This window comes from Bicyclus anynana, chromosome 7 (genome assembly GCF_947172395.1).
Source record: "Bicyclus anynana chromosome 7, ilBicAnyn1.1, whole genome shotgun sequence".
Classification (NCBI taxonomy): domain Eukaryota; kingdom Metazoa; phylum Arthropoda; class Insecta; order Lepidoptera; family Nymphalidae; genus Bicyclus; species Bicyclus anynana.
Genome location: NC_069089.1, coordinates 6,569,564 through 6,597,546, shown reverse-complemented (window position 1 = coordinate 6,597,546; position 27,983 = coordinate 6,569,564). Strand labels below are relative to the sequence as shown.

The window sequence follows — 27,983 nt, the reverse complement described above, 5'->3', positions numbered from 1 at the left end:
AAAGCTAATATGATCCTATCTCCACAACTACCAATACCTACTAACCGTACTTACCTATGGGAGCCTGACTAACGATCAGAAACCGTTCAGTAATTGTCCGGTAAGTTTATCGCATTCTGAGAGGGAACTTTGATTTATACTTAGTCACAAATACTCTAAAAATTCGCCTATAACAAAAAAAAACAAGGGAGCTTTATCCCCAAAAGCAATTTCTAAAATCACTGCTAAAACTAAAGAAAAAAATACACACTAAGTACAAGTAACGCCATCTGTGAATGGAACCAAACACTTGACCACTGCTTAGTAAAACATACAGTCAAGAAAGTTACGTATCGTTTATACTTAGCACTAATATATTCTACGGCGTTAGACTACCTACAGTGATTTTATTTACAATTGATATAAATTGTACATTACTACTGTTCCTAGCACCATTTCGCTTTAACGGAAAGTCAGTTAAATCACAATAAAAATATTGTGTTTAGGCTAGATACAATAGGACAATACACACTGTAGGGTCCCTTGTCCTTACCATAATAGCAGTAAGTCACCGTCTCACCACTACACTAAAATGGCCAGCTGCACACGTCCGCCTCCTCTCGATGCCAGCCATAGACTGGCCGCTCTCGCCCACTACCGGTGTATATATACACGAACACTACCCCACTACCGGTGTATATATACACGAACACTACATCCCTTCCTATTTAACAAATTTAATTATTGTTATATTTCCTTTACTCCTACCATACTCTCCACCTATTGATTTCCAACCACATGTGGTTCAGGATTAAAGTAGTCTAAAGTATCTTCCACTTTCTTCCAATACTCTCCCTCTTTTTTTCCTTTCCGAAGTTTTTAACTCGATTTCCATATAATGAAATTCCGAAGCTTTTAACCTATTCCCAATCTAATGGAATTCCAAAGCCAATTCCAATCTAATGGAATTCCGAAGTTTTATTAACCCAATTTCAATTTAATGAAATTCCGAAACCTTTAACCTAATTCCAATCTAATGGAATTCCGAAGCCAATTCCAATTTAATGGAATTCCAAAGCTAATTCCAATCTAATGGAATTCCGAAGTTTTATTAACCCAATTTCAATTAAATGGAATTCCGAAGCTAATTCCAATCTAATGTAATTCCAAAGTTGTATTAACCCAATTTCAATTAAATTAAATTCCGAAGCCTTTAACCTAATCCCAATCTAATGGAATTCCAAAGTTTTATTAACCCAATTTCAATTTAATGGAATTCCGAAGCTAATTCCAATCTAACGTAATTCCAAAGTTGTATTAAGCCAATTTCAATTAAATTAAATTCCGAAACCTTTAACTTAATCCCAATTTAATGGAATTCCGAAGCCAATTCCAATTTAATGGAATTCCAAAGCTAATTCCAATCTAATGGGATTCCGAAGTTTCATTAACCCATTTTCAATTAAACGAAATTCCGAAGTCTTTAACCTAATCCCAATCTAATGGAATTCCGAAGCCAATCCCCATTTAAAGGAATTCCGAAGCAAATTCCAATCTAATGGAATTCCAAAGCAAATTTCAATTCAATGGAGTTGCGAAGGTTTTGATCCAATTCCAATTTAATGGAATTCCGAAGCTTTTAACCCAATTTCAATTTAATGAAATTCCGAAGCCCCAAATACATTTTTCTTCTTCCAATTCCTTCTTCTTTTGGCCCGACTTGACTTTTGGACTGAACTGGCAAATCAGTTAACTGTGTGATCATTGAGCAGAGAACTGCCTACTGCAAAATAGATAAATCGCATACGTCTGGAGTTCATCACGCCCATTGTAATCCAGTGCCACAGCATGTACCATAGCCACTGCGAACAACACGGTCCTCCGCGCTCTGCATAAACTTCTGCAGCATTGCCTTCATGAGCACTCGCCTGCACGAGCATGCGTCTGCATGAGCACGCACTATCACACATGTTTATCTGCAACTTTATAAAATTAATTACGCCATTACCGCCTTAAATAGTCTGTTGAGCATTATGAGACATTGCTAAGATAGCGATTTTCGCATAACGGAACGTAACTATCAACCAGGCATAAGTTACAATTTCAGTATGTTTACTAACATCACAAAATAAGAACATCCTTTTGTTTGGTTTTAGAGATGTCCGTACCACATAGTTCCAGTTAAGGCAAAATCTGTGTAGGAACTTAACTTATTTAAACCAGATGACAGTTTTATACTTTAAGAGTTCCTTATTCAAATTCAATACACTTTTGTTGCAAACGTGTGTGGTAGCCTGTTGAAAATTAGTTTATTTGTATTGCTGACGTTTCCAAGTTCACCGAGAGTTCACACAGCTTATTATGCTAAAATAAATTGTACACTGGTATAATCTGTATTTGTGCAATCGCTATTTTATAGCTTTATTAGTAAGTCACTCTCAAACATTGTAAGAACCTTTTGTTTTTACTAATTTCTGTATTACAGATGACACTCGTAAGAAAGTCTGTAAGCACTAATTGAACCCCCTGCTCCACAAGTGACACTAATGCAGTCAGATTTATCAATACACTGGACGGCACTTCTAATACTATTACTTTGAAAGCAATGATGACAGAGAACTCAACAGTTTCTCTCTCTTTTTTTTTTTTTTACATAGCGGTGCAAAATCTTACATTTTGACTATCTTTCTGTAATTTTTGGTGCAGAAGACAACATAAAGCAAAGCTGATGATATATCGAACATTGGTTGAACCTGTCACAAATGTCAGTTTTCATTAATCAAGTATTATTAAGTACCCGTCAAAAGCTGTCACATAATTGACAGATAATAATATAGGACTGTTCTAAACTTGATTTCATCAAGTTGTACAAACTTGCAGGTTAAACAATGGCATCTGCTTGATCAATTAAGATGTCTATCAAATACACCATAACACACACATAAGGGTGAAACGACAACAAATTTCAATTCAACGTTCAACAACAAATCTTTGATCGAATGATACTAAATAACTCAAATGTAAAACAACTACACTTTTAGCGACTCCCTCAATGTCGCTCACATAACACGACGCCTGACTTCGGATGTTCCTTGGCTATTTATAACTTCAAACTAACACAGTGATTTAGTATTAATACCCTAATACAATGACAAATAATTATTATTTGAGTGTCACCTGCACGATGACAGAACAATTCTGCACCACCTCACCATCGAACAGCAACTCTTAGTGACATCTCCATGTCCACATTCGTTCAGAATGGTCTCTTATTATGAGATCCTTTACACCATTTTGCGTTCACAACACTTAACCACCTTAACAACAAGTTGAACGTCCCCTTCTATCACAGCATAGCCCATGTCATGCTCAGGACCAACACCCACGATGCAGTGGAGTGACCCCTTTGACCACGACACAACTACAACAACCTCACAACACTCCCCATACCAACATTTTATTAAATCACTAGCTTTGCTCAACCTAAATCCCAATTAAATCTCTCGATTATTCTTATCTTTCACTAGTAAAACTTACACAACCTTTTGTCATCAAATCTCCTTATCTCAAAGATCGATGAACGAGTAGGTTATATACATTATTTATTTATTTTATTTATTTATAATATTATTATTATTTGAAATATTTAATTTAATATTTTCCACACCATCGTCACACTTACATACATACTTACATACCAACACTACATATCCATTTACACACCGTACCCACAATATTTTGTTATCACACTTCACACGATAGATTCAATTCACGCACAAACCCGTGCGCAAATTGCAGTATGCCAATGTTTATCGACGCGGGCGACTTATGTGCTTGACACAGAACACCAAGCTGTATCAACAGACGAAGACGAAAGCATTGTTATTGTCATGTTGGTTGTAATTAAATAGTACGCCAACTCCTGCACTATTCGCAATGTAATTAAACTCCTTATAAGTTTAGCTTAGTCTTGCCAATATTATATATGTGAAGGTCTCAGTGGCATGGGTATGCCGTACTTTAATGACTATATGAAGTGCACGTTACTGGGAAGTTTGGCTATCCATTGGATATTTTTGATGTATTTAACATCACACAATGTAACTTGGGTAATACTTCCCAAGAGTATTTATTATTTATTATGCTTACGTTTGATAAACATTAAAATTATGTAAAACATCGTAAAAGTTACATTTGACCATTTAACGTTTATCACTTCTATACCTTTTCAATTTATACAAACCATCAACCATGGTTTTAGTTTTAGATCACGTTTGTAATGTATTAGCTGAAATGTTATGAGGGTAAACATAAAACATTAATAAATCAGTCCGAGATTGACCGCCGTTAAATGGCACAACCGACTCCTTATTTTACTAATTTTACTACTTTTCAGTATCTCTAGCGATTTACCTAATCACTAATTTGTTCACTTAATTGTGTACTGTAGCACCGTATTGCTATCGCTGTAATACTGGACTCTTAACACCACCATTAAATAACGTTGAAGCTCACGAATACCGCCTTCCTCATTATAAAACGTTGAGACAAGGCTATCGCTTATTCAAACGCTAATTCACATTACAACTACTATGGCCATACCCGATGTTTATCATAAAGTTTGTACAATGTGATACCTGCAACGAATATCGATACCCATTAAACTTTGATTTTGAGGGTAATACTTGATGTGACGATAAATAAATTTAAATTCCTGTATACGTCATTTAGTAAATACGTAATGTATGTAAGACCGTCACTCCAACTGGCAAACAACACAACAACTTTTGTCTTACCGTACTGGCCGTACCAGCTCAGGTATAGTGAACTTGACAGTCTAGCAGGCAGGCGTACTCCACAAAACGGAATATGTCTATTCCAGCTAATCGCTGCGGGATACTGTCCCGGCTTACGGATCGCTCGACTCAACGAAGGTAACTAATTTAGCTTTTTGGCTTACCACTTGCCCACTTAACGAAATTGCCACGCTACGACGTGTCTATCACTTGTACACTCATAAAATGCCATGTCATTTGATTATCTATCATCACACAATGTCTTGATAAACAACATTAAATTTATTCAACAGTAATAAAAGAATAATTATTACTTCGACCTTCTGTCCTTTTCAAAAATAAAACTGACTAACCGCATTGCTGTATTCTTTTTACTTTTTTTTTTACATATTCTCTTTCTTTTTTTTTTTTTATTTTTAGTCGCTGTAACCTAGACCATAGTCTACACAGCGACTTAGTTTAAGCTCAATCGCTGCAAACCAGACCGGCAGGCAAGAACCGGGTCCGTAGTCTGGGCAAGCGATTTTGCCAATTACCAAGTAACAGAACACAACAATTTACGGATAATAATTATAACTACTTACAGTTGTTTTTTTTTTCTTTTTTTTTTCACCTCGTCGCCATTTGTAGGGTCCCTTGTCCTTACCATAATAGCAGTAAGTCACCGTCTCACCACTACACTAAAATGGCCAGCTGCACACGTCCGCCTCCTCTCGATGCCAGCCATAGACTGGCCGCTCTCGCCCACTACCGGTGTATATATACACGAACACTACCCCACTACCGGTGTATATATACACGAACACTACACACACACTTCCATCTAAACAACATGTTTGTGTCATGCTTGCTAAATTAACTGACATAGGATAGGACATTTTAACACTCTTACTGACTTACTGACTCTAATTAATACAAATCGTAGATACACTAATTAATACAATATACCCATAAGAATTGTAAAGTAAAGGTTGCCTGTTTTCACACTGCAACTGTGGGGTTATTAGCTTATTTTGTGCTTAATTTAACTTTATTAGGTTGCCTTTGATGTAGTTCATGGTTGCCTAGAGTTTGTATGAAAAGTGTGTTTGGCCGCAATACAAGGCAACCTATTTGCAATGTGTCACTCTGAACATTACCTATCATTTATATCTTATCAATAATGGATAACAAATGAGATAACTACATTTCTAATGCCGGATTAAAATATGCTGATAATGATAATGCTCAAACACTGGGAAACATCCACATTAATAACTTTTTCCAGTACCTAGTGGGTAGTGGTAATCGAACCCACGGCCTTTGATGTAGTAGGCAGAGTCACTATTTATTGAATTGCTTTACAATGAATAATGTTACTAGGTACGCAAAATCATTTGAAACTTCTTCTTTTTCTTTGAGCTTTTATATATACAGATACACTACCTAGTTTTTGTTTTATTTAAAAATACCAAATAGTTATGATTTTACATGCATTCTAAGTTCGCATAAATATCGACTCCCGCAAACGGTCGCGATATTGTACGTGACGTCATCACACAACATTTGCATCCTGTTATAAACAATTTCGTACTTAATTATTAAGGTAAATAATTAACGTATCGAAATAATTCTTTCACGAGCATTTTTTGTTTGTAACGGAGAATACAGAAAGCTAACATTTAAAAATAGTTAACATTATTCATTACACAAACCAAAAACAGTCTCGTTGTGGAACATTTAGGTAGGTACCTATCATGTTTCAAGGTTGTTTCTATATGCCAAAATTTAACTGTTGAGAAGGTAGGTAGGGTACCTGCAACCTTGGAATAATATGCAGTCTGCTCTGCAACGCAACTTCTTCCGTAAACAATTTCTGATTAAAACAACACATACGAGTAGGTACATTGGCCTCAAGTAAATAGATATGCTCAAAGGGGCAAGGGGAGGCAACTGATTGGAGATCCCTATAATAATAATAAAGCCTTTTTAATCCAGGATCCACAATTTTTACATTTTACATTGTTTTATTGATTTTTTTTTACAAATGTACTTACTTATTATCTAGTGTTAGTTAATGTTAATGTTTAGCATTAAGTAACACTAGATAAGACTTAAATCTGAATTATTTAGGGTATGGACCCCATTTTGGGTATAGGCCTCCCCCAACCTTTTCCACTTTTCTCTGTCAATGGTCAATTCAATTTTTCCCCACCGCTTGAGCGATGTCGTCTTCCCATCGCTGCTTCCATCTACTTTTCTTTTAACTGCTGGAGATCCCTAGAGATTAAATTATATAGCTAAATTCAAAGCAATTTGAAACATGACAATTCTGAGGTCATTGGGCTTCACTTAAGTATAAATACCTACTGAATCTCAAGGATGCTTAGTTTTATAGGAATTTAAAGTAAAGTATCTTTAAAATCGAAACAAATATTTACACTAAATTCAAACATCATCGTTTGACGTGCTTACAAGTTCGCGTAAGTCAATAACAAAGCAGTTTTTTCCTTGTTTTCATTTAAACCTGTCATCATTATAAACTGCTACAAAAGTTCGTTAAAAAATAATTTAAGATTAGGCGGGTACTTATACAACTTGTAAACATACGTAGGTACTTAGTTATTGAGGACTTTACAATTACCTAGGTACATAACCACATAAGTACAAAGATACATACCTATTTTATTCTCTTGGGGCTAATCGTAATCCGTCATTAGAATTCGCATACACAAGTAATAATTTAATTTTTAATTAAATAAATAATTTATTCTTAGATAAATTATAATTATTCATTCCCTACACTGCAAATTAGACCCAATAATGTTATCGTTTTTTCCATATTAATCTTCCATAGAAAAGTTCTGAAACCAACTAAACTGTAACTTTCAACTACATTGAGTTGTGTATTTTATAACATCTGAAGTAAGTCGTTATGTAAAAAGAAATGTATGATACAGTAGTATCGCTGTAAAAATGGAGTAACTTCTCCCGTTTTCCAAACATATCCCTTCACTGCTCTGTTCCTATTGATCGTAGCGTGAAGCCCAGGAGTATGAAGAATAATTGTATCAAGTTTTGTTAAATCCGTCGAGTAGTTTTTGTTTCTATAACGAACATAGGGTCAGACAGACAGACAAAAATTTTACTAATTGCATTCTGGGTTGATACCTAGTACATAGATACTGATCGATACTGATGTATCGATCACTAATCACCCCCTGAGTTATTTTGGAAATATATTTCATGTACAGAATTGACCTCTCTACAGATTTATCTAAGTGTGGATAAGTATAGATAGATTGGTAGGTATGTAACTTTACCACGTCATTTATATTGCTGAATTGCCAATTTATATAGAGTACCTATATAAATTGGCAATATTAATTAAATTTCCATGTTTTTTACAGCAAAAGTACAAAAGAACAGTTTTTTTAATAATATGGTTCTATAGATACGAGTACACATTATATTACCTTGCGAAAACATTCCGTTACCTATGCCTTATTAACAAAATTAAAGGTCTCTAAAGTAGTTTTTAACTTCCCGTTTTTAATAAATTTGCCATATCGGATGTAAACTAGTGCGTTGATAAACATGTCGCTAATGTATTATTTCCTACTAAATATACTTACAGCTTACCTGCTTCACCTGCTTGAAATATAATATAATAGAAGCAAGTACATAAAAAAAAGTTTTCAAAGTATAAAAAAAATTTTCCCTTTTAAAGCGAGAACGCCGCAATAATTTGAATTAGTCATTTTTTTTTTTCGTGTATTAGATTATTTTGTCAACATAGTATTAGATTATTTTGTCAACTGTAGCATAGAAGAATGAATATAGGTATCTAATTAAAACTGAATCCGTAAGAAAAATACATTTTCCAAGAGTTAATTATGTACGTGCAGACTACCCTAGTCAAAAACCATACCATTGCCAACGTTACATTACTTTACAGAGATTTCTTATCTTATACTTACTTTATAGAAAGATTTTTCTATTTAGTATCATTTGCCGGGGATTACTAATCTCTCTATGTGTTAAATACAGTTTATAAGACCTATGTATGAAATTATCTACATTTTCAACATTGTGGCAAAATTAAGACTGATTTGTTTTGATTAGTAAGTAGACAACTAAAACAACTGGTTTTAGCATTTGATTCTGTGGTTCATTGTGGCGCGCACAGATTCGTGTTAAGTAGGTACCAGTATACACGGCGTATTTAGCACGGCCCATGTCATTACTGACTAAGCACTTAGCGTGAGCAAATAATGCTCACCATATTTACTATTTACTACAATGTAATGTACAACGTATATCCCCCACGAACGACGTACTCATATGTGTACACTTACGAATGCGAGCCGACAAGCCACATACAGGATATCATAATAATATTGTAATTAAAGATGATACCGATCAGTTGTCAGGGTTGCGAATTCGTCGACGAACTTTTCGCCTACAAGTTAGAACACGTCTTATTCGAATTTTATAGGATGCTCAACGAAGTTGCCATGGAAACGAATAATGTGGTAAGATATGGATTACTACTAAAATATGTATTAGTTTGTTTTGGGAACTATTCATACTTATGAGTATAAGTACCTATTATAAATGCGAAAGTGAGTTTGTTTGTTTGTTACGCTACAACGCCTATACCACTAGACGGATTTTGAAAAATATTTTACGAATAGAAATCTATATTATAAGCAAGTAGCTTAGCCTATATTTTATCCCTATATTTCTACCTAATAGGGGGAACTACGCTGGTGAATCCGCAGGGAATCAGCTCGTATTAGTTTAACCTTAATTCATAACAGAAGACGTTACGGACACAGGAAAAATAGTATAAACAATAGAAAACAGACAAAATGTCCACAGGAAAAATGTTGACCACCTCTGCTAGCTGATAGAAACCATAAAAACTATAAGTTATACCCATGGTTAACATTAAATAAAACCAGTTTATGCTAATAGTGAATAAAAACAATGGCGTCATCGCAAGTTTTCTTCGCATAAGTTGGAAAATACCCTGTTTATTAAAACTTGAGAGTTTTATTAATGTCTCTCACGCTTTTGTCCCCACGTGGTCTAAAAGTCTGTGGTCGACAGACCTTCGTCAATTTATGAAAGCTGTCTGACTGTCCTTTCTCCAACTTTCGAGTATCATAGGCGTATATGGAAGGAGGGGCCCAGAATGTACCTGTGCCCATCCTATGATTCTGGGCTACCGATATGGAATTCTATTATGATACTAATAATAGACTTTATGTTGGGGGCCAGAACCCCCAGGATATAATGCCAATGTTTAACGTTTTCTATGTTCTAAAGTTCACGAGGGTCGCGATAGCCCAGTGTATATTACCTGTACCTACCTCTGGAGAGTTTAGATTCGAAACGGTCCGGAGCATGCACTTCCTTTTCAGTTATATGCAATGTGCATTCTAAGAAATTAAATATCACGTGTCTCAAACAGTGAAGAAAAAACATCCTGAGGAAATCTGCATACCTGAGAATTTTCCCTATTCTCTGCGCGTGTGAAGTCTGCTAATCCGCATTGGGGCAGCGAGGTGAACTATTTGACCTAATCTCTCTCATTCTGAGAGGAGACTCAAGCTCAACAGTGAGCCGAATATAGGTTGATAATGATGATAATGATGACGATGTTCTGTGAAGTGACAAACCATAAATCTTCCTAGTATAAAGCTTAATAATGGCTGTCAGGCAATGTTTTAAGTCGACACGTCCGCCTTCTACCACCACCACTGGTCGCTACTGAAGAAAATTGTAAGAAAATCCTTTTATCGTGGTCAGACAGGCAAACACTGAGAAGTCATTGAATGTCAATATGTATAATACATAATACATGCGCAACTTGGTTAAAAAAAGCGTGATTCAGAACGGTAAAATAACCTTGACACAATTTTCAATAAGGCACTTAAGTCATGTGCAAAATAGGTAAATGCAATAAGACCTAATTAATTTAAAATGAATATATTTCCTGCTAAAATATTTAACCTCGTTAGCGTTATGTATCTAACATTTATAATTATTATTTTGCTAATTGTTGCTATCTTTAATACTATCTACATTTATGATTATTATATGCAATCTATACTAATATTATAAAGAGGTAAAGTTTGTAAGTTTGTAAGTTTGTCACATTTTTTAAATGGGGTAATCTTCGGAACTACTGGTCCGATTTTAAAAATTCTTTCACCAGTAGAATGCTACATTATCGGGGAGTGCTATAGGCTATATTTTATATTGGTATCATATATATTAGCCGAGTTATCACAGTTTTTGTTATACAGGTCGGACCGAAAATCCTCTTAGGCAGACTTATTCGCATGCGCTGCCTTAACCATTGTGTAAAATTGAAATTAATGTATGGAGGCTTTATGTATCTTTAAAAGTTCTACAAAAAAGTCCGCGACACCATATACCTATCTTCTATACATTAGCAGATATAGTACCTTTTGTGTTTTAAAAATTATTAATTTTATATACTTAGGTTTGCGTCATTATTTATGCTACTTAACTTAAATCCTTATCAAAATAAATTATTTTATAATCACAAGGATGTTATGGAGATAAGATTTGCCCTTTATAGTATGTTAATTAGTTAAATAGTTTCGGAGATAATACAAAATTTCTAAAAGGCGGAATGCCGCTTATGCTTAAGCGCCATCCGCCAAATTAAGTTGAACCTTCCTCTATAGGTTTCTACGTATTTTATAGGGATCAGCATTTTTGGTTACTAAACTCTATGTAGGCGTTTTATCCATTTACCAATAGATGGCGTTGAGCAAAAACACCATATTTTTGTACGGCGCTAGGGAGATTTATGCTACATTATCGGGGAGTGCTATATATAGGCTATATTTTATATTGGTATCATATATATTAGCCGAGTTATCACAGTTTTTGTCATACAGGTCGGACCGAAAATCCTCTTAGGCAGACTTATTCGCATGCGCTGCCTTAACCATTGTGTAAAATTGAAATTAATATATGGAGACTTTATGTATCTTTAAAAGTTCTACAAAAAAGTCCGCGACACCATATATCTATCTTCTAAACAGGGTGATTCGGTCTTTAGTGCGGATATTTTTTTTCGTGGTTCTGTATCATTAATAGAATATAAATCTACAAACAGTTCGATACATTTTATGTAATTTTTTTTTTAATTTATGTCTCTAAAATAACAAAATAATGTACATATTATTACTAAACAAGATATATTCAGCTTAAAAGTGATCTGGTGACGTCCTTTAGGTATCAAACGAAAATAAAATAAACGCACAATAGGGTGACCCTAAAATTCTGTTCAAAAGTAAATAACTTTAGCTAACGATAATTTTGTTATTTTTGAGTTAAAAGAAAAAATACGTGATCATTAAATTTTGTTTATGTACAAAATATAAAAATATCCGCACTAAAAAAATTTTCTTCCTGTATATTAGCTGATATATAGAAGAAAAAAGGCCTTTTGTGTTTTAAATATATATACCGTAAGTCATAAGTATACGGTCATAGTAAGTAATAAGTATACGGTCATACCACCACTCTCGAAGGACTGGACCGATTTTGCTAAGGGTAGGAGTAAGATAGAGAAGTTACAGGGTAGGTTAGGGTACGGGTAGGGAAGCGTAGGGGTAGTGTAGGGGTAGGGTAGGTTTAGGGCCGGGTTTAGGGTAGTGGTAGGGTCGGGGTAGAGGTAGGGTAGTGGTAGGGTAGAGGTACGGGTAGGATAGGGAAGTGGCAGGGTAGGGGTAGTGTAGTGAAACACACGTTAGCTGATTCAATACTGACTTTTATTGTACTACCTTCCAATATTAATAATAAAATACACCACATCTCTCTTCTTACAAAAACAAGCTTTTTACTTATCAGTCTAATATAACAAACGGTTAGTTACACAATAAAACAATGTATATAAAGTAGCACACAAGATTTAGGTGGTTAGTTTAATACATTACTATTCTTTTACAACAGAACATTTTTTTTTTTTATTTTTTTTTTTTTATAAACTTAACTTATGAATAAACACACATTTTCTTTCACAACTTCATAAAAATCAATATGATATAAAAGACTAAATCATCTTAGTTAAGATTTTTGATTTTTTCCTTAGCTACCATTTTTGCTTTTCTTTTTGTCGTTTGATCGACATCCTTACCGGGTATGGGACTATCGCTAGTGATCTTTTGAGGTGAATGAAATTCAATATCATTGTTATCATCCTCATCATCTGTCACTGCGTCACCGTAAGTACTAGATGCCTGTGACGTGACATTGTCATTACTGGACGGAGCCGTGCGAGCTATTAAGTGTCTCCTCGTTCGCCTGCACACTTTCCCGCGGTTGTCGCGCACGAGGTAGGAGCGCGGCTCCGGCGCGCGCGCCACTACCGAGACCGGCTTGCGACCGGTGCCGTCCGCAAGGGTAACCTTCTCTCCGACTGCCAAATCCCTAAGCGGATTCGCGCGCTTATCGAAACGCCTTTTCATCTCCTCTTGTCGACTCAAAACTGATTTATGATTAGCAACGTTATCAACATTTTCCCGCAATAATTTCTGATTGATTGGTAATTTTGTATTGAGTCGTCGACCCATCAAAATCTGCGCCGGAGAGTCTATCCCATCTCTCGGCGTAGTTCTATAGTTAAGTAGACTAATATAAAAATCTTGTCCGGAATCGATACATTTTTTAAGTAGTTGCTTTACGGTTTGTACTGTGCGTTCACTTTTTCCGTTCGACTGCGGATAGTGGGGTGACGACGTCACGTGACGCACTTCCCACTCGCACATGAAGTTCTTAAACTCGCGTGAGCTATAAACAGTCGCGTTATCAGAGATTAGTTCCAAAGGAATGCCATGCCTAGAAAATTGCTCTTTTAAAAATTTTATAATTGACGAACTATTTAAATTTTTTATCGCCCCGACTTCTACGTAATTCGAAAAATAATCGACTAATATGATATAGTACTTTTTCTTATATTCAAAAATGTCAGAGCCTAATTTTTGCCATGGTATGTCCGGCACGTAATGTGGACGCAGCGGCGCGGGGCGCGGCCGGGGCGCGTGCTGCGCGCACGCCGCACAGCCCCGCACGACCCGCTCCACGTCGCGCGACATGCCGGGCCAGAACATCACGTCTCGCGCGCGCCGCTTGCAGCGGTCTATACCTAAATGTCCCTCGTGCACTCTGTCCAACATTAACTTACGTAAGCTTTTCGGTATGTATAGAACATCGTCTTTAAAAATCAACCCGTCCGCGTACTGCAAAAGATTTCTATGTTGCCAAAATAGTTGAAGATTATCATTTATATTTTTCTTATGTTTCGGCCAACCGTTAATAATATATGAAATTAGGGATGTACTTTCGGCATCGCTCACAATATGCTTTTTTATGAGTTCTAATTTTTCATTACTAAAGTGTGCGTTTTCTATGAGAAAACACGTCTGCGATTCAACATCTGTGCTCAGCCGATCGGTCAACAACTCCGGCAACGCCGCCCTCGACAGCGTGTCGGCTATGTACATAAATTTGCCGGGCGTGTATACGACTTTCAAATCGTAGCCCTGTATGCGCATCATCATACGCTGTAAGCGACAAGGCACCGACGCCAACGGTTTGTTGCACAAAGCCTCTAAAGGTTTATGATCCGACTGCACGACTATACCTTGTCTGCCAAATAAATACTGGCGAAATCGTTCGACGGCAAACACGATCGCGAGCATCTCTTTTTCTATCTGCGCATAGCGCACCTGCGTGTCGGTGAGCGTGAGCGACGCAAACTCCACGGGCCGGCCCGCCTGCAGCAGCACGGCGCCGACCGCGTGCGCGCTCGCATCAACGGACACCACCACTGGCAATTCCAGCGAATATAAAGCCAGCACGGGAGCTGACGACAATTTCTTTTTTAAGTTTTCGATTGCTTCGGAGTGCTTAGGATACCATACCCACTCCGTATCCTTTTTTAATAAACCTCTTAACACCGCAATGGATTCTGAATAGTTCGGAATAAATTTTGATAAATAATTCACCATCCCGAGAAACCTTTCTAAAGCTTTCCTATCGCTCGGGTCAGGCATGCTTATTATAGCTTTGATTTTAGTATCATCAGGCTGCATTCCGTTACAATTAAATTTATGACCTAAAAACACTATTTCGCGAACACAAAACTTGCATTTATTATAATTATATTTTATACCGATTTCGTTTGATCGCTGCAATAAACGTTCAAGTCTCATATCGTGCTCTTCTCTCGTACGCCCCCAAACTATAATATCATCAATAAAGGAGTCGGTGTCGTCTAGATCTTCCAAATACTGTCTTATTTTCGCATGAAAAACTTCCGATGCACAGTTAATTCCAAACGGTAGACGTAGAAATTGGTACCGACCGTGCGATGGTGTTCCGAAGGTACAAAGGTCAGCACTCGCATCATCCAGTTCGATCATCCAGAACGATGACGTCGCATCTAAAACGCTGAAATATTTCGCGTCGCGCAACTTGACAGCTACCTCGGTTACCGTCGGTAAACTATAATGCGCCCGACGAATAGCACGGTTCAAAGGTCGCGGATCTAAGCACAATCGAATGTCGCCGTTCTTTTTAGCAACTACAACTATGGCGTTCACCCAGTCGGTCGGGTGGGTCACTTTTCTTATGACACCCATGTTTTCCAATCTGCATAACTCTGAATATAATTTATCGCGAAGCCCGAGAGGAATCTTACGCGGCGGACATATGACCGGTTCAATATTGTCATTTATAGAAATAGTATAACGGCCAGGCAATTTTCCTAAACCATTAAATAGTTCTGGGTATCTACTTTTGTATTTATCGTACACACACACCGCGTTCACTCTGTTAATAAGGTGCAAAGCGATGCAACCTTTTAATCCAAGAATATTTTGACAATTAAAATCAGCCACAACGAATGTTAAATCATACAGCTTACTCTCGTGTGACAATGTCAAATCACCAGCACCTATTAATAATAAAATACACCACAGGTAGGATAGGCGTGAGATAGGGGTACGGGTGGGATAGGGGTAGGAAAGGGATAGGGTACGGGGAGGGTACGGGTAGGATTGGGGTAGGGTATAGGTAAGGTAGGGGTAGGGTAGGGGTAGGGTTGGGGCAGTGGTAGGGTTGGGGTAGTGATAGGGTAGGGGTAGGGTAGGGGTAGGGTAGGTTAGGTTAGGTTAGGGGATAGTAGTAAAATTGACATCGAATTTTACGCAGACGAAGTCGCGGGCGTCCGCTAGTGTAATATATTAAAAAATAAGTATATTTTGAAATTTATAACAAATAAAGTTGTAAAGATATTTTCTTCTCTTTGAATTCTCACCAAACCACCAATTCTTTGGTACCATACTAATATATTGATAAGAATTTAACTTATTCGATCAGGGCTTTCAAATAATTAAAATTATCGAAATGATTTATCATTTAATGATATTCCAAAGAAACTATTAGATAAAAAAATTAATCATGGTCAGTTAGATCACGGTTAGTTCACTTAATAAACAAAATAATCTCATATAATAACTAGCTGACGCCACGCGGTTTCCCCCGCGTAAATCCCGTTCCTGTTAGATTACGGGGATCAAATATAGCCTATAGCCTTCCTCGATAAATTGGCTATCTAACACTGAAAGAATTTTTAAATCGTACAAGTAGTTCCTGACATCAACCAAACAAACAAACAAACTCTTCAGCTTTATAATATTAGTATAGACAAATCTAAACTCCCAGAGACATTTACATACTTGTTGAACAAAAACAACAATTTAAACTTGTGATTTTATACGCCTACCTATTAACAACCTATCACTCATTTTGTACGGAATAAATTTTACCAGATGGTAAGTGATCATGTAGTCTAAGATGGAAGCGGGAAAACTTGTTAGGAGGAGGATGAAAATCCTCTCCCCTTTCAGTTTCACGATATCGCAACGGAACGCTAAATCGCTTGGCGGTTCGTCTTTGTCGGTAGGGTAGTAACTAGCCACAGTTTTTTTTGATGCAACAAGCAGGTGACACTCTTAATCCCAAGTGGATAACCGTCGTCAAAAACAGAACAACATATCACAGGTACAGCAAAGCTGATAAGCCTGATGTGCCTGTACTAACGAACAATTCAGAGAGGTACACAGCAATGCTGGTTGGCTGCACTAATATGGTGCTATTAGCACTCTAGACGAGATCTGTGACAAATATCTGCTACCACTAAAAACAAGGCTCTAACTCTAGGTGCCAACAAGCGGACTTTGTGCACAAACATAATAAACACTTACTTATTCTACAAATATTATTTCCACAAAGTAAACGAATATTTATTAGGTAATAGCGGCGCCCCGCGGTTTCACCCGTATATCACATTCCTGTAGAAATATCGGGATATAAAAAAGCCTGTTTTGTACACCAAACTATAATATAGCCCTGTGCTAATGTATACATGTACTATTCACTCTTGCCTTGATTGACATTGAAATTATGACGAAAATTTGTCACGGAAGTAATGATTTTAACATTAACATTAACATGTTGGAATAAAACTACATTTTTTCTTTTTCATTAAGTACTGCGTATTAATAAATACTGACGTAATGCCTCAATATGATGGATCTTAAGGTGACCATATCACTTATAGAAATCACAACATATTTAGCCGACTAACACACCCCTTTTCCACTCAAGTCACTCTCCCCGCCTATCCCAAGTAACCCATAAAGAATTACAGAACAAGTAATGTGACACACAGAAGTCGACTGGCCGACGAGCGCCTTATGTTGCAAGTCGTTCCCGCCAACTGATCGCTACCCCTCTCTAAATCCCTATTCTTTACCAAAAATGTCGCGCCACCTAGCGTCGGCACGAACCAACACGAGATCGAGCGACGTCAAATCCATCCTAGAATACTATTTCCAACAATATACTTAAAATGGTTTACGAGTACCTACTAGAGTGCTTTGAAGCTAAATAGATACCTATCTCGGTATCCTTACTACATAAATAATATACATTATGCCTTTTCACAATAGGTATTTTATAATTTATTATTCTTAAATGGTAATTTCAACTCAGACTCTTATTTATCTCTCGTTTAATAATCAAGAAGTTTAATAATCTAGAAAAATCTAGCGACCTTCTTTTAAATATTTACCTACTTCTAGATAATATAAGAAATCACTCAGGCTGACCAACTACAACTATTACAAAATGTACAAAAAAAATATTACTCTGTATGTAGATCATATCATAGGCTTTTAATTTTAAACAGCCTCAAAAGCTCGACGGTACGAGCGGTCGGACTCATCACCGAGGGATGGTGGTTCGATCCCCGCCCCGTTGGTTTATTGTCGTACCCACTCCTAATAATACAGTCTTTTCCGACTAGTTGGAGGGAAATGGGAATATTGGTCATAAAGATATGGCAAAATGTATGTAAGGGTTATAGGAATTCCGTAGGATTAGCCCGCACTTACTTATGTTAAGCTGTTTTCATTATGAACAGACAATGCGGTAAAAATAGAAGTCCTTGATTATAGCTTTTCTTTTGTTTGCTAGGTATAACAAAAAAGCTTTGTAAAAACTTTACATGCGCAAAACTCTATTCATCTTATAATTCAATTAATTTAATTGAATTGCAAAAGCTGAATGTCATGCTTGCATTACTTAGAATTAAATATATGTATATGAAAATACATAATTATATTAAAGATGTTCACCGATTCGAGAATGGTTTGAAATGTTTTTGCATTACTGTTATCAAATTTTAAAGGATTCGTTTTGACTAAATCTAAAGTTTCTAACCCCCGGCTCCGGAAACAAAATAATCCTGGACTATTCCTACTGACAATATTTTTTTTCTCTTTCTTCCCTTCCTTCTAGTTCTGTAATATAATTTATTTATTTATTTATTTTTTTTTTTTTTTAAGAAAAATCAACAGCGTTACCAAGAATACAATTATACAATATTTCCTGTATGATACAGCCAATTACAGATTTTCCATAGTTATAACAATTTATAAAAAACACAATCTGAGAATACATTCAAGAAAAGGAAATAATAAAGAAAAAGAGAGAAAATAAAATCACATTAAAACGTATGTACGAGTGAACGTTGGTATAAGAAATTGTGTGTGTGTGTGTGTGATTGACTGTGGTGTGAGTGTTGTGTGTGTTTCGTGTGCGTGTGTGTGTGTGTGTGCGTGTGTGTGTGTGTGAAGACAGTGTGTGCTAAGTAATTAACTATTTAGTTTCCGCTAGATGTCGCTTAAAAGTCTTTTTTGAATACCGGAATATGTCAATTTGTGCGTATAGCTTATTGTAGCTATCTGTAACTCTGGTCATTACCGAGTTCTTAGTAAAGACTTTCCTTTTATGTGGCATTTGGAATAACGTCTTTCGGCGGAGTCGAGTAGGAGCTGCTATTAATTTAAGTTTTGATAACAGGTGAGGACTATCAATATGCCCATTTACTATATCATATAACAGTGACATATCAGCAATTTGCCTTCTCTGTCCTAAGGTTTGTAATTTATAATGGCCACAGTTGTCATCGTAATTTAGAGGAACAGTATGTGTACGAAAATTTAAGTGTTTAATAAATTTACGTTGAATTCTCTCTATATCTTCCCTTGGCTTTATATAATATGGTGACCATACACTACTACAGTATTCTAAATTGCTGCGGACATATGCAAAATAAATAGTTTTAAGTGTATTGATATTATGAAAAGGCTTGCAGGTTCTTAATACAAATCCCAGCATAGAGAAAGCTTTAGTGGTGATTACATCAATATGCTCATTGAAAGACATTTTGTCATCTAGTATAACTCCTAAGTCACGCGTTTTATCTACCTTAGAGATTGTCTTTCCATCGATACTGTAATTAAAATTCACTCTATTTTTATTTCTAGTGAAAGTTATATGCTGACATTTACCGATATTGATTTGTATTCTGTTATCTTTATAGTACTGGGAAAGTAGGTTTAGGTCTTGTTGCAACTTTAAACAATCGTTAACATTTTTAATCTCTAAATAAATTTTTGTGTCATCGGCGTACATTAAAAAATTTGAATTAAGAAAGCAACTATAAATGTCATATAAATATAAATTATAAAATAGTGGTCCCAAATGAGAACCCTGTGGAACACCAGACGGGATCTCACAGAAATCAGAACGACTGCCACCAACTACAACGGCCTGTGAGCGGTTAGACAAGTAAGATTTAATCCACCTCAGAAGGTCTCCGTGAATTCCCAAATATTCAAGTTTCTTGAGCAGGATTGTATGATCGACACGATCAAAAGCTTTCTCAAAATCTGTGTAGATCACGTCTACCTGCACGCCCTTATCCATAGAAACTAAAATGTCTTCTGTAAATGACGTTAAGTTTGTTAAAGTTGAACGACCTTTAATAAAACCATGTTGTTCTGTAGGGATCGTATTAATTAAAATAGGATATAATGTGTTATAGATAATTTTTTCTAGCAATTTACCAAATATATTCAAAATTGAAACTGGACGATAATTTTCAACCAGGCTTTTGGTACCCTTTTTATATATCGGCACAATATGAGCTTCTTTCCATTTAGTTGGAAAGTACCCTTCCTTTATTGATCTATTAAAAATTATTAACAAGGGTGAAATAAGAGACTTTCGCGCGGAGTTTATAAAATAAGGCGGTATTTTGTCACTCCCGGAGCTTTTAGAAGTGTCGAGCTTGATGATCAAACCGCTTATGTCATAAGCGTCAACGTGGAGGGACTGAGAGTGTGGAGTAGAAAGGTTAACTGGGGGAATGAGTTTTAAGAGAGGATACTCATTTAGTGGGTGAGAGAACACATTGTAGAAAAACTTATTAAACGCTTCGGCGTGGTCTTTACTGGTAATAGACTCAGCATTTTCATACTTTAATTTTCTAGGTAGATTTGTGGTATTACGCTTAGATTTAATGAAGGACCAGAATTGTTTTGCGTCCTTTTTTAAGCATTCTTCATTAAGTTTAATATATTTAGTGTAAAATTCTGATTCTACCGTCTTTTCTCTCTTCCTTAGTCGGGAAAATTCTAGGTAATCTAAAGGATCTTGGTATTTTTTCCAGCGTCTATGAATTTTAGACTTTTCCCGAATAATTTTTATAAGAGACTTATTATACCATTAGGGATATGTGTCATTTTTCTTCGTTATAGTTAAAGGTACGAACATAGAAATACATTTATATAGGTGTTCATAAAACCGATTGACTGCTTCATCCAAAGATCCTTCAGATAGGCATTCTTGCCACGGAATTGCCATCAGATAATTATTTATACTATCATAATTGGCTTTATGAAATTTAAATTTCACCCGAGGTTCGGATGGTAAAGTTCTAATAGTCAAAGAAGCTACGTTAATTAATAAAACCGGGTGAAAGTCGTCTTGCTTTAGTAAAGGATAACTTGAAACCGAGATCTCAACAGGAAAGTTCGCAAAAATAAGATCCAAAGTATTGCCGTTAAGATTTTTGAAAAGCGAGTGTTGATTTAGACCTTTAAAGTTCAGATACTGTACCAATTCCATGCCTATTTCTCGGAGATTTTGTGGAGCATTACTTGCAATGGAGGAACCTTCATTGGACCACTTTATGAAGGGCATATTAAAATCACCTAAAATCAAAAAAATTTGCGCGAGTATTTGTATTATAATAGATAGAGAGCAACGTTTTATTTTTTTTTTATAGAATATTTGCATTCTTTTTAAATATGACCAAAATTAGCATTTCCCTCCAACTAGTCGGAAAAGAGTGTTAAGAGTGGGTAAGCATGTCTTACCCACTCTTAACACTCTTTTTGTCAAGCGGGCAGGGATCGAGCTTGGAGACGAATCCGACACCTATACCGTTGAGCTATTGAGGCTTCTTTGCTAGTAAATTATGCTATGTTTTATCCCCGTATTCCCACGGGAACGGGAACTACACGGGTAAAACCGCGAGTCGTCTGCTAGTAGCCCATAAGACTTGAAACGTGTATCTCACGATCCAAAGTCGCTTAGCCTACCACTGGATCAACATGACAGTTACCCATAGGTTAGTAACTGAGTAGATATAGTAATTAGCAAGTTATCAACACGTGGGTTCAGTGGACAATGTCATTACCTACTTAGGACGTTGACACGACATTGCATTTGTTCAGCAGTTAATTGGCAAGGAGCGGAAGGTCGGCGAGCCGCCACCTTGCCTCGTGAAGGTGACCAACAGTCGACGTAGGCCTCCCTATGCGGAAACGTATCCGCTTGATTTCAATTCATTGAAACAATTTCATCACACATTGCATAATGAATCCGAAAATATTAGCAAGGGCATATAATAGCACATTTTACGTATCTAGCGAAGGACTACGTCTAATATAGCTACTTACTTTTATACACAGGCGTTAAGGTAGATTATTACTGATTACGTGTATATTATAAACAAAAAAACCTTGTCTGAGTTTGTTGTGGGCTCTTCTCGGACCAAAGCGCGTTTGGAACCCTCGTAACTTGAGTTTTAAGTTTACGACTATTATTGCCACCATTAGATTAAATTAAATTATGACATAATCTCGACCTTTCAAAAGTGCTTGTAAACTAAGCCTAATTGAAATAAATGAATTTTGACTTTTGACTTTTGACTATGATAGAGGAAAGTAGTCACCCTTCGTACGTACGTATGTACGATCATGCGAATAAGGGTTTGTAAGAATGTCACATTTACCTGCCTCGGATAACCGTCGATCTCAATCATTATATCATTAAAACCTAATCATAAAAAAGTTTAACATTATCATCCTAAGCTCGCCAACCCGTATTAGAGCAGCGTGGTGGGTCTGGGTTATCACCATCATCATCATCATCATCATCATCATCATCATCATAACATATCAAATAAATTAAAAAATAAACAAATAAGGCAATGGACGTCGACTGCAAGACATAGGCCGTTTGTATGGACTTCCAAACATCACGATCCCAAGCCACCTGCATCCAGCGATTTCCTGCGACTCGCTTGATGTCGTCAGTCCACCTGGAGGGGGGGTGGTCGACCAACACTGCGTTATATTCATATTTATATTTATTTATAATAGCGTTTTAAATACGAGTATAACCAACCCACGATAAGTTATATTTTGATCAAATAGAGTAACAATCCCAAAGTGTATTATTAACAGCACTATTATTAACGATGTAATTAAACAGATAACTGTAGGTAAGGTACGTATTTTGTTGCAAGGTATTACCTGTTAATGTTCGCTGATATCGTAATATTGCAATTAATACTCAACCTCCAATGTCACCGGTCAATTAACCCGGTAGCACTTTCATTAAAACCATATAAAAATAAATACTGTTGAAGTACATCTTACATCATAAACTAGCGGACGCCCGTGACTTCGTGATTTAATGGTAGGACATTATAGCTTAATACATAAGAACATCTTTGTATCTACAATGTAATGTTTCTTGAAAGAATACAATATAAAACTTAAGCTAACTTAGCCTAACTATACAAGTCATGCCCACGTGGAATGGTGGCAAGAATACTGGCTGCATTTCCGCGCTGGACAGCAAGGCTGATTCTTCGCGCAAAAAATTAACCAGCCCTTCTGTCACCAGTCGAGGCAACTAGCCGCGGTAAAATGATTTGGTAATTTTTTTTTGGCACTGCGACTCTATGGCCCAAGGGTCTCCACGGCAAAAGGTACAAATATATAACTCTCAGTCAGAGAGGCATACTAGAGCCACTTACCGGTTTCAGCTTTTTCTGCTGCGGCTCCCGGTCTTGATTCTGTCTCCCTGGTATGACACAGTGTAAATGTGTCAACGCATGTAGCGTCCCACATTAGGGCTCGCTCCATTTCCCAGGGAACCAGCGTCAATCCATCAGGTCTCTTGCCATCATCCTGACTTATTCCTGACGACTCAATTAGCGAAGAAATATTTATGGTGGCAAGAGCCTTTTTATTATATCATTAAGAGAGCCATGCCAAAATAGCCTACCGCCACTCCTAATAAATAAATGTTAAATCTTTCCAATCACTCTTGCAAATAAATGATTCTGATTCGTTCGCGAGGCAATCCTTGTTAACTTTCATTGTACGTGACCATTTTGTTAGTAAAGACAATTGACATATTAAGATAGATATTTGGAGTTTTTTTGGAGATATTAATAAGAGGAATATCGCACTAAGCATCATTTTGTTATATCTCGCAGGGCTAGATAGAGTTTTCGATGAAAGTTGCCTGGTAATTTGACTTTTACCGATAATTTATTATCTATCTATCCGCAAAATTTTTTAGTACATGGTTATTGAGTTATTCACGAACAGATATAAACGGCAGTGGACTTTGGTTTATAATATGTATAGAAGTATATCTTTAACACAAACAACTCATGCCAAATATTTATTTATTCCACTAACGACCTTTATATAGATAGATGAATATGTAAACCCTGACCCCGTACACTAAGCCCAGTTTCACTGTGGCACAAGTTTGAGTCATTTTAGAATTTCCCACTTTTATCATTCTTATGTAAAGTTTTGTTGCAAAAATGTCAAGTTTTGCTAAAATATTATTTATTAACATCATCATATCAGCCGATGGATGTCCACTGCAGGACAAAGACATTTTATAGGGACTTCCAAACATCACGATCCTGAGCCGCCTGCACCCAGCGAATCCCTGCGACTCGCTTGATGTCGTCAATCTACCTGGTGGGGGTCACAAAATTATTAGGTATTAGCGGACCCGGTCAAGCTTCGCTTTGACTTATGTGCACTTCTTCCCTATCCGTACTCTACACTACTCTACCCCTACCCTACCCCTAACCTATCCTGTATATTGTGTCACTCCCACAATAGAGGCGAGTCTAATATGTATAATATGTACCTACATCTACTCGTATTAACGAAATTCGCCATGTTTTCTGTAGTCAATGATACAGAATGAGACACCTATTCGAACACCTATTTGTAAGCAAAGAAGGTTGAAACAAAAAAATCCTTATTTAGTAGTCAACGAAGCTTTAACAAGTTTTGCTAAAGCTTAATGGAAGAAAAAAAAATATCAAAACAAATTAACAATTATTTAAAATGCGAGTATCTAAACATAACATTAGTCACTCGTAAAGTGAACATTTAATAACAATATATTATGTTAAATGGGTAATGGGAACTTGATATTAAAAGCAAAACATACATAAAAAGCTGTGTGTCCTGTGTATATATTCAAATTCAAAATTAATTAATTTATCATATTTATTAATTTTTATAGCTAGTTTTTTTTAATCACCATTTTAATCTGTGCTTTCATTTATTTAAAAAATATATTAAAATACCTAATTAATTAAAAATAATTATGTTTATGACGTGCTAATGTGACGATGTTATTGTTGTTTATAGCTTTTAGTGTTCGGTCCTACAAAAAAAAGCAAATTACTGACAAACTTCCGTTTTTTTGTGTTGTCAAGTTTTAATATTTTGGTAAACATTACTAGTCATTAGTATTAGAAAGTTAAATAAAAAATATTAAATGTCTTGGTAAAAATTCAATTCATTTCGGATTACGAGGTCCTAGCTTCGAGTCCTGGGCCGGGCTCTAAATTTATTGAACCTTTCTTTGTTTTTAGAAATTTTCAGAGCAAATACTCAGCCTTGATTTGGTTAATCGATATGGGCTAAGGCCTCTTAGAGTCTCTTGTGCAGACTTCCAAACATCACGATCCTGAGCCTGCATCCAGCGAATCCCTGCGACTCGCTTGAGGTCGCCACCTAATGGGGTTCGACCAACACTGCGGTTTCTAGTGCGCCATTCCAGCACCTTGGGACTTCAACGTCCATCGGCTCTGCCCCGCCCTTTGCTACTTGAACTTCGTGACTCGTTGAGCTACGTCGATGACTTTGGTTCTTCTGCGGATCTCATTTCTGATTCGATTACGCAGAGACTCCTAGCATAGCTCGTTTCATCGTCCCATGTGTGACTTATGAGGCCCATAGCTAGCGACCAAGTAGTCAAACAATATCACCCTGTTCCCTAATCCGCAGCATGTTAGGTCTAAGCTCTATATCCCATATAGGAGGAAGAATTTGACATTTTAACTTTTAAAATAATTTCTATCTCTTTTTATAGTACGTTAAACAGAGAAAGATAGAGACGAATTCAAGATTCGAGATTCGCTTGAAATCACAAACATATCGGGTACTTCTGTAGTTGGCTGTTGTAATAAGCTAGTAATGGTGATGAAAATTTACTCTTTTGTCGTCTGCTAGCTTCAAAATTTTTAAGCCTATTAAGAATATTTGAACATAATAGAGAGATCTAGAGATCATATCTAGAGATCTAGAGATATCTACGGAACCGAATTCATTTGTATTAATGGCACAGGCTTTGAATACTGTTTTACCATAAGTTTCATTATAATTTATCAAGTCTTTATGGTTTTCCTTACTTTTGATTCATAATAACACCTGACGGATCTTGATAATAATATTATGAATATTAGGGAGAACTTAGAACTGCTACGACGTAAAACGGTTGCTCACAAAAAAAAGACCTTCAAAAACGGGATTTTGTCGGCATAATTTGTTTTGCCATCATCGGAATGGGCCTATAGACTTCATATAAGATTAGAGGTCTTTTGAATATATTCGTTTCTTAGAACGACTTTTACCAAGAGTGTAATCTAAACCTCTCAAAATAAAACGGTAGGCACTTAATAAAAACTGAAACATGCTTTTTAAAATACCTTACAACTATTAAAATATTACATAATCGTAAAACCTGGTGCTGGAACGGCAGCCTTACACCAGCAAGCGTAGTGTTGGTCGACCTCCCATTAGTTGGACCGAGGAAATCAAGAGGGTTGCAGGGAGTCGCTGAATGCTGGGCGCTCGAGACCGTTTGGAAGTCTATGCAAGAGGCCTATGTCCAGCAGTGAACGTGCATGGGATGTAAATTATGCCTCCCTTACCTGAGATGCCACTACAAGACTCTGCAAGCATCTGTTTATAAGTTAACTTGGTTTAATTGAAAGGTTAATCCAAATATAATGTTGAAATTCCGAAAGAATACTATTAGGCAAAATTACCTGTAATTACTTTATGTATAAGAATGGCAGCTATATGATTTTGTATATGTCATTTAAATTTAAGACATTACTCATAATTTCAAAATCAATCAAATCAATGGTAGGTCTAATACATTATTCTTTCTAAGGCTACGTTGTATAAAATGTCATACTGTCGAATCCCAGTCATAATTCGTGACAATTAGGCAGCTACGTCGTAGAGAGGCAGCTACGGATTCCTGATGTTTTTTCATTTAACTCCTGTAGAATGTATTTCTAGTGAGATATTATTTTATATTGTTTCAAGTGTTATGAAAACATTGCATGACTTGTAATTAACTTTTTAATCATGTTTTTTGTAGTAATTGTCTTGATGACAGTGACAAACCATTAACTCGACGTTGATTTGTTGACACACCCAATAAGGTAAAGCCATAATATTAATAAATAATAAGTTTTTTTCCCCATAGACCATAGATTACAGTTAAATCACAATATTAATATAGTAAATAAGTAATTTTTCCCCAATAGATTGGCCATTAAATTAGTATGTTATATTATAATGCAAACACAAAGAAATACGGTTTAATAAGTCATCATATAAAATAATTACAGAATATAACATTATTATATTGTATGACATATAATATTAAACATATTTGATTATTAAATAGATGTTCACCAAGGTGAAAAAATCCTAATCCAGTATAGATTCGTAATGAGTTCAGGGTTTTTGTATAGGTAAATGAAGCAGAACGTCATTGATGATCATTCATCATCATCATTATCAACCAATATTCGACTCACTGCTGATCACGAGTTTCCTCTCAGAATGAGAGGGATTAGGCCAATAGTCCACCACGCTGGCCCAATGCGAATTGGCAGACTTCACTTACGCAGAAAATTCAGAAAATTCTCTAGTACGTATGTTTTCTAACGATGTTTTTCTTTCACCGCTTGAGACACGTAGTATTTAATTTCTTAAAATGCACACAACTGAAAAGCTAGAGGTGCATGCCCCGGACCGGATCCGAACTCACACCCTCCAGAATCGGAGGCAGAGGTCATATCCACTGGGCTATCACGGCTCTGATGATACCTATTATATTTTTAATATA

The 27,983-nt window shown here is 36.3% G+C and overlaps 1 protein-coding gene and 1 long non-coding RNA gene across 2 annotated transcripts in view; both read right to left on the bottom strand.

The window, feature by feature from the left end:
• Positions 1 to 5,580, bottom strand: part of LOC128198290 (uncharacterized) — a 43,012-nt gene extending 37,432 nt beyond the window's left edge. Inside the window, exon 1 of the long non-coding RNA XR_008250997.1 lies at positions 533 to 5,580. This is a non-coding gene — a long non-coding RNA (uncharacterized LOC128198290). The remainder of the gene's footprint in view (positions 1 to 532) is intronic.
• A 7,285-nt stretch (positions 5,581 to 12,865) lies between these two features.
• LOC128198274 (uncharacterized protein K02A2.6-like) lies at positions 12,866 to 20,141 on the bottom strand. Its single transcript, XM_052882645.1, has 3 exons — positions 19,952 to 20,141; positions 13,749 to 15,759; positions 12,866 to 13,640 (listed from the first exon to the last, which is right to left on the bottom strand). Exons 1-3 carry the CDS (start codon positions 20,139 to 20,141, stop codon positions 12,866 to 12,868), a joined length of 2,976 nt encoding a protein of 991 aa, XP_052738605.1.
• Between the last annotated feature and the right edge of the window lie 7,842 nt (positions 20,142 to 27,983).

What these genes read in the sequence shown, in the direction of transcription:
- LOC128198274 (XM_052882645.1), bottom strand. Translation starts at nt 20,141, where the DNA reads ATGGATAAGGGCGTGCAGGTAGACGTGATCTACACAGATTTTGAGAAA. An exon ending in TGGCAGTCGTTCTGATTTCT is followed by an intron (nt 15,760 to 19,951) that starts GTGAGATCCCGT and finishes TATTATTAATAG; the next exon opens with GTGCTGGTGATTTGACATTG. An exon ending in ATTTTTGAATATAAGAAAAA is followed by an intron (nt 13,641 to 13,748) that starts GTACTATATCAT and finishes GCAATTTTCTAG; the next exon opens with GCATGGCATTCCTTTGGAAC.